The following is a 12,753-nucleotide window of genomic DNA, read 5'->3' on the forward strand; positions in this document are numbered from 1 at the left end:
TTGCACTATAGAGAGTAAATAACCCTGTCCTGACTCATTTTTGTCACTGCCCATCAAAAATCAGTTCCACTGAAACTACACTCTAAGTTTTTAGGCAGGAAATTCCAACTATTTCCCATAAAGGAAACTGTTCTTTTTTCACTGTCTAGCAAAATGTACTTTAAACGTCTAAAACATATAGCAGTTAATTTTTTCCTGAAGCCAGCGCTTGCTACATCATGTCCATTCCCAGTGCTGTCAATCATTATCCAGCCAGCATACTGTTCAGAAGGTGGAGCTGTCAGGCAGAAGGAATAAAAGGTAAGAAAAGGAAGGCTTCTGCTTCTTGCTGATGCTAAGGGTAAGTGAGATTATGTCAAACCTTTAAACAGAGTCCCCTTTCTCTGCCCCACCCCCTGCTCCTATATAACACGTGCTGCATTTAGCAACACCTGCTTTTACCCAGCTGGTGGCGGGGAGCGTGTGCCTGCTTCTTGCCCCTGCCGATGGATGCTCTCGCCGGCAGCCCCCTTGGATGGCTCTGCGTGGGCATCACCGTGCTTTTTGGGGTGGCCGTACTCTGCACGGCCAAGAGGAGCCCGGTGGAGAAAGCAAATGTGCTGGTCTGGAGCCTCCTGCCCGCCTTGCTGGGGCTGCTGTGTGTGGCCGTGCTGGGTGCTGGTGGAGGGCTGGTGGTGTTTTGCACTGTGAGCCTCGTCTCCTCCGCGTACCTGGGTGGTAGGGCGCTGCTGCCCGTGGGCGACAAAGCTGTGCTCATCACAGGTAAGGTGCTGCAGACGTGCTCCGGGAAGCAAAAACTGGCTTTTCTCACAAGTAGACTGGAAAACTTTGTGTCCTCGGGTTAGGTATCTGTGAAATGCATGCTCGTAAGGTTTCCTTTTATTTCTTTTGCTCATTTTATTTGCTTTGCTAGAGATGTTTTTTTCCAGGTAAATAAGTGTTCTGAAATTAAGTAGAAAAGCATCTTAATAGATGCTATTATTTTTTAGTGTCTCATTTAATCTTTACAAGTAGCTTTTTAGACATACTTCTGAAATTAACTGGTGCAAAAACCATAAGAATACTTACGATGGTCTAATTTTTTAGGAGAGACACTAATTTCTAGAAGCCCTCAGAACACTACATTCGTACATTACTTTTGTTTACTTGAATTTATTACACTGGTTACAGATGTATGGTTATCTTTTGGTGTGCGCGGTTACGCAGTGCACACTGTGTATATTATGCATATATTTCAAGACACTGGTTTGGTGCCATCTCTTTGAAACGATGTATGAAATCATTTGGGAGTGAGTAATTTCCTTCGCTAGCAGTGAAAGTTCAGAGCTGATGAATTCAATCTCTATTAACACTCTGATCTACTCAAAACCCGCTTTTAGTTTGCAGGGATGGCATTTTTGTAGTTTTATGGCTTTTCTCCTCTTTCTTCTAAAACTTTAAATGTTATTTATTTGTGTTAATCAAACCTTTAAACCAGAGCGCCTGCCAACTGCTTCTTGCGCTGTTAACTTGCTCTTTTTTGTTTTATTTTCTATTTTTCCCCTCTGGAAAGCTGAATGAAGTTGCTTTGGTTTATATAGCTATTTCTTGCAGAATTTCTTTCATTTTGTGGGGACAACTGGAAATAATTTAGGTTTGCTTAGCAAGCATTAATACGGGGATTAAATACCAAAGTTAAAAGAGGACAAGAGGAGCAGCAAGTTCTTCGCTTGCAGTTTATCTGCCAGCTGGGTTTCTCCCTGCAGGTGTATCAGATGAAGATGGGTATCAGGCAGGGGGGAATAGGGAGCACTCCTTTTCCATCCCTGCAGATGCAGGGGTTGCGCTTGCACTTGGGCATTTTCTTACTTTTGTAAGACTGCAGTTCTTCAGGAAGGAGCACTCTCTCAGAGCTTACCTGGTCTAGAGAATTTGAATTGGAGCAGTATAGGTGAGTGAAGAGCCTTTGGGTATATTGCAGCAAGTGAATGTGCTTTCTTTGTACCTGTGCTGCAACTGTCCTGAAGAAATGCAAGTTTGGACTCCTCTGACAGCTGACGCATGTGAGGAGGCTCTCTTCTTGGTCTTTATTTGAGTTCAGACTGATATGCAATCAATCAAACTGAAATGTTTGAATGACTTCATCAACTGAAATGAAAGTTTTACTCAACACAGTTCTTGGTTAAATTGCTCTGATTGTAGTACTCTTCCCTTTACCAACTGTAGGATGTGTGTCTGCATGCATGTGCAGGTGCAAGGTGCCTTTAAATCAATTTTAGTGTCATTTTCTCCAGTTTGGACAAGACCTGAGGCAGGCACTTCATGGGAAACGGTGATTTGTTTTCTTCTTTTTCCCCCCTTTTGGCCCCGCAGCGTTGAGGAATGCTGCTGTGCTCTGGGCAGCTGCCACGTATCACTCATGAGACGGCTGCCTTTGGCCAGAGGATGGAGTAATCTCTGTGCTTCTCTCTCTGGGTTTTGTCAAATATTGTTCTGGTCCTGTTTGGATGTCCCTTGTACGGGTGCCACTGTGAGTTAGTTATTTAAGCCAGCAGTTCTTCAGAGTACCACAATAAGGGAAAACTGTGCCCAGTTGTCAAAATTTTTTAAATTTTTTTTATTCATGTTTTTCACATGAATAACTGCGGGCATGTGAGCAGTCTTAAAGTCATTGGTGAAACATTTCTATTGATCCTCTTGCTGGGAGTGAGTGCTTTAGTGTCCTTAAACAGAAGCTCCTGGGCATGCAAACACTTTAGTGTAGTTTGGTAGACCCAATAGGCAGCTTCCCTAAAAATTAAATTACCGTGAAGATCCAAAGTAGCAGGAATTGTAAAATTCTTGCCTCGGTTATTCTGTGTGCAGTGGGATGAATTTATCCAGATAAGTTGGTCTTTTCATTCTTGGTGTGTGACTTGGCGTTTCTGATGCCCAGTGTGAGTCAACGATAAATTCTCAGTAACGATTCAGTTACAGTCAGTACTGACTGCCTTTCTTATAATAAATCTTCTAATCATTCACAAATTGTTATTTTTGACATAGAAGCAAGGGGGGGCCCCGGAATCCTCTATTTCTTCCCTATAGAGACCTGTTTGAATTTTATGAGTTGAAGGGTAAAGTTTCTCTGGACTTCAATACCAGGTCTGAAACTCAAATCTGGGGACAAACCCAGTGGCAGGCACAGATAAACACTGCTTGTTATTTCCTTCACGGGGTTGCTACACCCATCCCTGGTTGTTGAGCACTCTGCCCCTTCCCAAGTTAAAGCTGTGTTGTAAAACTTAAGTAATAATCTGTGGCTGTGTACTTGTTGGGAAGGATTTGATCCAGAAATAGGGCTTTTCACTAAAAGAAAAAGAAGGAAAGACAATCCACCCTCAAACCCAGAAATCTGTCATGTCTTTGGCATATTTGCAGGCCTCTTCATGTCTCTTTAGGGAATTCCAAGAATGCAGGTTTGTTCTTCTCTTCTCTTTCAGGTCAGGGCTGCGAGAAGCTAAGTGTGATATATGTGGTCCTCTGGTGCATCCTCAACAACCGCAGACTTCAAAAATGCCAAAAAGCTTTTTTTTTTTTCTTTTAAAAAAAAGAAAAAAAAGAATTGAGTAGAGCATGACTAATTCTTTTCAACATCTTGCACTGATTGATCCAGGCATTTAGTACGTGTTTCTTTCAAGTCACCTGGAATTAATTTTTTTCAGTGTTCAGGACTAAAGCCCCAGTTAAAAGACAGAACCCAGAAATTAAGATCTAGCATGATTAAGATGAGTCTTTTTGGCAGTCAAATTCTATTGACTATGGATTTTGAGTGCAGAAACAGGCCTGGGAATAACCATGATAATTTCTACCTCAGTGTGCTGAAACCAGAGATTAACCCTTATAAGTTTCTGGTAGGGTTAAGTAGGGAGTATTGCAGCTCTTTCACAAACGAGGAAGTAGTAAAAAACTGGCAGGAGTCCCAGCCCTTTGTCCCGCATTCAGGTTTCCAGCCACGCAGGTGGATTTGGAAGCAGTTATGTAATAAATTGCTATTGCAGGAGATAGCCAAGCCCTGGGATAGCCCCATGGATCTCGGTGCACATCAGCACGCAGGAGCTTTCTTTGCCGCAGTGACAGTGGAGGATGCAGTGCAGTATTGTGGGACATGCTGATGTATCTCTGCTTTACAGTGTGAAAATTGCATTGATTTCTTAAACTCCTCATTTTCCTCCTGGTACTGTCCTTTGCAAAACTCCTGCAGTCCCTATAAACTCCTCCCCTGTCTCTAGCAGAGCCCTGTGTCACTTCATGGGGAGTCTTGGTGGGCAGATGGGTGAGATGTTTCCTCCCTTGCTAAGATGTTTCTCTGCTGATGGGAAGAATGGAAACTGGAATTTAAAAAGGCACTGGGAGAGAAACGCTTAAAAGTATCTTAAGATAGTGGCAGCAAAATACTGTGCCAAAGGGAGACACTTGTGAATCAAATAAATTATTTGTTAAATATTCATCATACTTACCTGGTGGGAGGAATTGCACAGTCGTGATCGCGGAGATCATTGTTGTGTGTTTGCTTTAATGGTGCTTCCTGCATTTGGTAGTTCATTGCTTTAGATGTACAAAGTTTGGGAATAAGTTTAGAGGAGGATAGATGCAAGTTTGCATGAATTAAATAGCTGGTGTTATTTGGCTTAGCCTAAAAATGCCATTCTGAAGCTTTCTTAGGGTTTGAAAGCATTGAACTCCTTTGCAGGTAAAGAAACAGTTGCTTAGCTTTGGCTTAGTGGCAGCCTGTGACCAAAAAGTATTTTTCAGAAGGATCCAGACAGTAGATGTTTGAATAAAATAACACAACTTCTTTGAATTAAGAAATAGAACCCAACAATTTCTTTGTATTCCAATGCCTTGTAGTTGCTTTGTCCATCTGAGATTTCAAATTAACGTACCTGTGTGGTTTTTTCATGTTGTTTTTTTTTCCCTAGATACTTTTTAAATGAGGTTTCAGTCTGAATATTTGTATAAAACGAATCTGGGGTTTTACTTCTGTAAATCTTAAGAGTGTCTCAGTGGGAGAACATGAGCTGGTGGGCTCTGAGCGAAGAAGACATGGTCTATCAATCTCTGTGGAGCATGCAAAGGTCCAGCTCCTCAAACTGTCAGATCTGAACCTTTCTTCCTACTGTCATATGTATTTCAATGACTTTATTTCATCATCTTTTTGGTTACATTTGCATGTATTTTCTTTTTTTTTTTTTTTTTTTTTTTAGATGATGGTTTAGGACAGACCTACTTTTCAAGTGTCTTTTTGATGCTTTCAGGAAGTGACACTGGGATTGGACATGCGCTGGCTAAATACCTGGATAACTTAGGTTTTGTTGTGTTTGCTGGGGTTTTGAATAAGGACGGACCTGGAGCTGAGGAACTGAGACGGACCTGTTCTCGGAGACTCTTTCTCCTGCAGCTGGATATAACCAATGCCACCCAAGTCAAGGAAGCCTATCTAAAAGTCTCAGAGAAGGTGCAAAATACAGGTATGGCTTTTTTGCCATTCTAATGGGGGTACTAATGTACGTGCTTACAAGGTGCATCTCTTGCCTATTGGCTGCATCATGGTTTATTGTGTGTAGGTCACTTCCACCCCTCAGTCTGTGGGCAGATCGACTCCTGATTTCTCGGACATATGAGAAACGGTGATGACTGTTCATGGAGTGGTACTGTGTATCAGTAGCTGCAGATCATCTCTGCTGTGATCTGGAGGCACCACCCAGCTCGTCAGATCAATCTTTGTGGAGTTGATTTCCTGCTGTATAGCAGCCCTGTGCTTTCTCCTCTTCCTAGGGCTCTGGGGAGTCGTGAACAACGCGGGCATCCTGGGCTTCCCTGCCGATGGTGAGCTGCTCCCCATGAGCACGTACAGGCAGTGCATGGAGGTGAATTTCTTTGGGGCTGTAGAGGTGTCCAAGACCTTCTTACCGTTACTTCGGAAATCCCAGGGGAGGCTGGTTAACATGTCCAGCATGGCAGGTGAGCTGAACTAAAGCACCAAATAAATTTCTGGTGCAACAGGAAAAACAACTAACTTCCTTGGCAAAAATACTGAGGAAGGTGTCGGTCAGTCTTGCTTGTCAATACACCTAGGGAATTGGTATCTAGGTAATAAGTGCAGGTTTTTCTTTTGTTTGGGATTTGCTATTCCCAGAAACCATCCCTTAAAGCAGAAGAGTTTAATATGGCTAAAAATATGCTGTTATATAAAAAACAGTAAAATTCAGATCTTGTGTTATAGATGCTATGAGTGATAGCTTTGTGAGCTTCCAGAAAGATGGGTGGTAAATCACAGATGTTCCTATAACACGTTCCAGCAGAAGTCTGTGGCCATCTCAGTTTGTCTGTCATTGAACCACATCGTGGAGATGTCCCAAAGCTGTCTGTCTGTCTGCTCAGAGGCAGGTTTTCTTCCATTTGGGCTGGTTACAGCTAAAGTTTTGGCCTTTTTTTAATACTTTGGGTTAAAATTGAAGCATAAGTAGATTTTGGGTACATTCATGACATTTGCCATTTGTAACAGTCTATAATAAACGTTAGATATTTCAGTTGGGCAGCTCCACCTCTGCACCCTTGTAGGGCTCAAGTGCTATAGTTAGAGTGAGAAAGCACAATGGTTAAACACCTGCTGAAGAGAAACGTTTAATTCTTCAAGAGCAGAAGGCAGTCCTATTTTTTGCTGCATCCTGTGGTTCTTTCCAGAGTGCACAGTCCTAGAGCATGGTCTGCTAATAACCTGGGACCTGCAGAGAGTGTGTGTTTATATTTCTTTAAAAATATTTTGTTCATCTTCTTAAAAATACTTTAGCCTAACATATTAGCAAAATGGTATTTTTTTCATTAATAAAATAACTTTTTAAAAATGATTAACAGCATATAATATGCTCTCCAATTGTGTCACATAAATTGGATCCTGTGCTTACTATATATATGCCTTTATAACATGACCTTCTATTCTAGGAGGACAGCTGAGATGCTAAGATATAGGAACAGAAGTAATACAATATCTGGTAGCCAACAGCTGAGGGGCAAGAATGCTCCTTTGAAAATGACACCTGCTAGAAGGAGGATGTCATGATGCTGGAAAGTATTTTGGTTTAAGACCTCTTAAGGATTTACCGTATCATCTGCTTCCCAAATTGTCCTTTGCCTTGTCTTCTTGGACCCTTATTTCTGTGCAGTTTGGTGTCCGCTCAAATCCTGCTGGATTGCTGAGGTGGCTTGTGCAAGCATTACCTTGTGTTCATGGCTTACGTTGAGGATGTGGCCTCAGCCTAGCTTTGACACTGCCGTCTTCTGTTTCTTTTTTAATCCCAAGTATGTTTTGTATCTACATGCCTGTGTTTGTGGATCGTTGCTAACACTTAAAGAAATCATGACTGAATTATCAGAAGGACATTTCTGGTGCTGCTCTGCCCACCAGCCCTTGCAAGCACAGAGACAGAGGACAGACCTCTGTTTTCTCTGAGCACCCAAGTGAAGCTTGCACTTTCGGTGTTTTGGGGCAGATGTCTTGATTCTTGGCATGAATCCCCGAGCTGCCTCGCAGGGGTAAATGGAGCGCTTCCCTGTGCTGAGTAATGTGCCCTGACAGGAGTTGATAATGACCCTGCTTAAACTATCGCTGTTCGCACAGATGTTCTTGCACACGGCCTGGTTTGGGTAAATAGCTTCCTCTTAACACAGGGTCTGAGGGTCCTTTGGTAAAACATTAGCAGAAAAGTTAGCGAGGTCTCATTGTGCCGAATCTATTTCTGTCTGTGTAGAGCTAATTTAACTGGACTCGAGGTTAGCCTGACCTCAGAGGGAAAAAATATGTGATTCAATTGGCTCAAACCAATTGAAACTCAAACTTATTCAGATGCATACAGAAGAATAATTAACATATAATTGGCCTGACTTCTTCAAAGGAATAACTGTGTAAGAAGCTCCCGTGATACCTTGGTCGTTGCAGTACAAAACCCGATAAACGGCACCAGTGGCTTACCTGAAAATTCCCCTGTATCGAAGTATTTTCTTTTAAAAGCTTCAAATAGATAAATGTGTAATGTTTGAAACGGAGGCTGTCCAGGAGGATGCCCAACTCCCCATGCAGGCAGGAGAAGAGGTGACGTGCCTCAAGGAGGAGGGTGGCCCATTCTGTTCCTCCTCCCTGCTGTGCCAACGCAGCCCGTGGTGGCTGTGATGAACCCTAACTCTGGCAGTGATATTCTGTGTGGTGATAACACCAACCTCGTGGAGAAAGGGAAGATGCTCAAATCAAAATGTCTTTGGATTTTTCTAAAGCTGAAGAAGTGACAGTCTGCCAGGAAATCTCTGTGTTTGGAAGATACTTTTTTCTGGAAACTTTTGTTTTGTAAACATATGGATTTATTTTAAATTCACCTAAAATAGTGGCTGTTTTCTATCTTTTCCATCTGAACAAATGCTGCTGGGATTGGAGAATATGGGATATGACTATAGGCAGAGGATCTGCTTCTATGATGGGTCTTGGAGAGTTCTGTCAGCTGGGGCATGTGATTCCAGCTTTGGTTTGTCCACAGAGGTTTTCCCCACTCTTGCACTGTTGTCTCTGAGCTTTCTGAAACTAGCTGGAAAGAACTGGAAGATAACTTGGCTTTATAAAGCTAGAATTGAGATTACTTACCCTGTTGTAACTGTGGTTTATAGTAGGAGCTTGAAATTCATGTTACAGTGACAACAAGAACAGCGGCATTAAACTATTGCTTCACTATTTTATGAACTAAAACATTATCTGTGTTTCTGAAACCAACAATCGTAATTTTCAGCAGTTTTACCCTTAAATGCAATACAGTTTATTTTTTCTGCCATGCAAGGTGTCTTATCAGGTGTTACTGAGCATAACTGCTATAAGCAACTGCTAATTTACAACTTTCACTTTTTTTTAACCTCTAGAAAGAAATGATTCCCTCACTGACTTGTCTTTAACCTCAGTGAGAACCGCATAATTTTGGTTGCGCTATAATCTTCCTTCTAAATCACGAAAATAAAGGCTGGAAAGAGCCGCCGTCGAGCTTTATCATGTTTATATTGCTCCTGCAGGAGGCATTCCGCTACCGAGGTATGCTGCATACGGTGCATCAAAAGCAGCTCTGTCCATGTTTTCTGGAGTAATGAGACAAGAGCTTTCCAAATGGGGAATTAAAGTTGCTGCAATTCATCCATCAGGCTTCCGAACAGGTTGGTATTTGACATTTTGGGTAGTTCTTTCTGCTTTGCCTCTTTCCATGTAGCCCAGCATCCTCAAACAGAGCCCTGAATGATTCTCAGCACTTGGACTTTTTTCCCATTCTTCATGTTGGTTATGGAAATAAAGATCCGCATTTTTTTGTGAGAGCTACTCCCTCCACTTCTGCACACTGCCTGCCTCTGCCTTTCTCCTGGGCAGAGGGGAGAGCTCTCTTTGCTTTGAGATAGGGGAGTGTTCAGGCAATTGGTGCTTTCTCTGTGCTCTGGCTTTGTTGAAGGTGGAAAAAAAAAAAAAAAAGAGCATCACTGTGTGGTTGATTTGAGTGTTACGGCTTGCTTGTCCTGCATGAGAGCTTCAGGACTCGCTGTCAGTCCTACCTTTCTCAAGGTCAGAGCTCTCTTTATTGAGCTGCTCAGTCTTGCATCGAAGTATCTGCAGCAATACCTGTCATTCTGCTTACTTGCTGTCAGTATTACTCTATATAGTCCTGAGCTTTCCTCTCCACTCTGTCCCTCTGCTGTGCTCTTGCTGCTTTCTGTTCCAAATCTTCCCTCCACTGCTCTGAGCACTTTCTGCAGAGCCTGTCTGGGTTGCAGACCCATCTCCTGCTGCACCCCGTGCCCACCCGGGAGCAGGGTGGGTGTCACACAGGTCCCTGCTCTGTGGACATGCCTGGCAGCTGCTTGAGGACAACATCAAGTCCTGCTGCTGCCTACTCAGAAAATCCTGGTGACTTTGTGTAGACAATTTTTGTGTTGATGAAAAGCAAAACAGTCTTTTTCATAAAACCCCATGCCCTTGAATACCTTCCCTCCTGAGGAGGTGCCCTGCGGGGCACTGGGCTCTGACAGCACCCGGGTGGTCGGTGGTACCTGCCCGAGGTTTTACCCTCAGGGCCCCACTTAGCTGTTGTCAGACTTCTGGATGAAAACTTCATGCATCAAAACAAGTCCTGGTATTTGAGATTTAAATATTTATTTAAAGGTTTTTCTTTATTTGCAGTGCTTAATTCATGGTAGTTAGGCAATAAATGCATTTGAAAAGCCACTGCTTTCATTCTTACATGGTGCAGACGGAGGAAAAATAGATTTTTTTTTTTTTTACAAGCCTTATCCTTCATGAAACTAGTTATTGAAATACTAATGTCACTTGTGAAAGAGGAGCTTAGCACTTGGCCAACCCAAGTGAATCCTGTTCATCCTAGTTTGTCTGTCTTTCCTCAGTCACTCACATCTGTTAATAAATACTGATTAGAAATACCCACAAAATAAATAAGGAGAGAACGGCAAGGAAGGGGGGGAAGGGGGGAAGGAAAAAATGCTGATTTGGCCGCAAGAGACCCTTTTTAGGTAGAGCTGGTAACCAAATGGTGCATGAACCCCGTGCTTTTTGTGTTCTTTGTGCTTCGTGCTTTCCCTTCTCTTCCAGGTAAAAGCACTTGCAGCTAACCAGCTGTTTTGGCTGTTCTTCACTGACCCAGTTTAGAACAACTGTGAATCAGGGTGGTGGTGGAGAACAACTTACTAACTATTAATTATAGATGAATTTTTTTAATTCAGCCCCAAACTCACTTGCTATCCTGTGATGTTGCTACTCCAGGTATACAAGGCACATCCGACCTGTGGGATAAGCAAGAAAAAGAGCTGATGGAGAACCTCCCGGCAGACACAAGGCAAGACTATGGTGAGGACTACCTCCTGGGGCTGAAGACCTACCTCCTGCACATGCCCGCGTACTGCGATGCCAACCTCTCCCCTGTGCTGAGTGCTATCCTGCATGCTTTGCTGGCCAAGAGACCACACGGCTTGTACACCCCCGGCAAAGGGGCTTATGTGCCCCTCTGCATCTTCTGCTACTTTCCTCTCTGGTTGTATGACTTTTTCATTAATAAGATGCTGAGTACTGAGTCTGTCCCAAGGGCGCTGAGAACATCAGAAGTTGAAAGCAAGAATCTCTAAGGTATCCATCAGCATTTGTCTTACTTGGTGAGATAACTGGGAAAAACTCTATTTTAAGACACTGCTATTTATTGTACTGTCTTTATTAAATTGCATTTACACTGTCTTGCAAACAGAGGTAAATATTTGTGTTAAGAGTAATGTTCAGGAAAAGTGGTGGATAAACAGAAATAGAAAGCTATCCCCAGATGGGGCCTTTTTGGAGGAATTTCAATATTTTCCTGATGTCTTTGTATCCTGCCTTCTGTGTAAGGTATCTTATGAGGTTATATAGTTCCTGTCTGCTTCAAAAGGCACCACCAACACAGACAGATGTATAACCTGTTTTTTAAAACAAAACAAAAAAAATCCTTGAGAGTCAACAACCTTCCTAAACATTATAAGGAGTTGCATTACATTATAAGGAGTTGCATATATTCCTATCGACAGATTTAGAAATGACTAATGCAAATCTTCCTCACTGCAGCTTCAGCCTAATATGTTTTTTTTTTTTTTTGGTTCTATTGCTGTTGGACCTGAGAAATGATTGACCTTTTTTCCCCCAAGTTTTGTGAAGTATAGTTGTGATGTTTGTAATGTGTCCTCTTTGCTAGACTAAGCAACATAAATTAGTTGGGGGAAAAATGAACAAAGATCAAGACCTTCATGAAGAAGGAAACAATCTCCTTCCTACAGTATGAGAAAAAGTAATAGTAAGTATATCAGCTGCTAATTTGATATGACTGTTTTGGTCATTCTGTGCATTGCCTGCATATGCCTGTGCTTCTTTGATTATTAGTAAACTCTGATCTCACTTCTGCTTTTTGTACAATTCCTTACTTGGTTCTGGGTTTATGAAGAACTCGTGGTTTTGCCCATTTCTCCTGACACCTTCCTGTGTCTCCCTCTGCCCTGGGGAGAGTTTGTGTTCACTCCTCTAAGATCAGTCAGTCTTCAGGTTGGCTTCGCTGGAGTCCAGTGTCCATCTTCTGACAGATTTTGGTCACTCCCCTTCCCTAAATGCATTCTAGGAGCCTCAGGTGCCCTCCCTGCCACTGGTTGTCCCTGTGCCCTATACCATAAAACCCTCACCGAAGTCAAGAAGTTGGGCAGCTCGCCTATATTTTTCCTACCCCACTCCCTTTTTTCATTGCCTGTCACATCCTTAGGCTTTGAAAGGCTATGGTATTTTGAAAGAAAGCCTTATCCCCGAGTTCCCTGGTTTGGCTGTCTGTCCTGTGCCGTGCTTTGACAAGATGCATTTCTTTTCCCATGATGAAAAATTAAAAGTCATCACATTCTGGGCTTTAAATGTAGATGCACTCTTTTCCTTTCCTTTCTGAGCAACTTCTAGTCTTCTGTCGTAATCCTACTCATGTGATGTACTCTTGCAGTCAACTGAACAAAATCACAATTTAATTTGCATCTGTAGTATTTCTTCCATCTCCTTCCTGCATCTTTTACATCAATGCAAGACTCCTGTAAACGCACAGAGGATGCTCAGCAGACTTGGCCCACCATTTTAATTTGTGCCCCGGTGTGGAAATCCTCCTGTTCTGTATATCTTGTCATGATTACCGCTTTTGCTACTGAGGCTTATCTCCT

The 12,753-nt window shown here is 42.5% G+C and overlaps 1 protein-coding gene across 1 annotated transcript; it reads left to right on the top strand.

Annotated features, from left to right (window-relative positions):
- The first annotated feature begins 485 nt into the window (after window positions 1-485).
- HSD17B2 (hydroxysteroid (17-beta) dehydrogenase 2) lies at window positions 486-11,169 on the top strand. The gene is made up of 5 exons (XM_009583238.1): window positions 486-762; window positions 5,274-5,486; window positions 5,794-5,979; window positions 9,064-9,201; window positions 10,811-11,169. Exons 1-5 carry the CDS (start codon window positions 486-488, stop codon window positions 11,167-11,169), a joined length of 1,173 nt encoding a protein of 390 aa, XP_009581533.1.
- The last annotated feature ends 1,584 nt before the right edge of the window (window positions 11,170-12,753 follow it).

The sequence above is a fragment of the Fulmarus glacialis genome, unplaced genomic scaffold (assembly GCF_000690835.1).
Source record: "Fulmarus glacialis isolate BGI_N327 unplaced genomic scaffold, ASM69083v1 scaffold13888, whole genome shotgun sequence".
NCBI lineage: Eukaryota > Metazoa > Chordata > Aves > Procellariiformes > Procellariidae > Fulmarus > Fulmarus glacialis.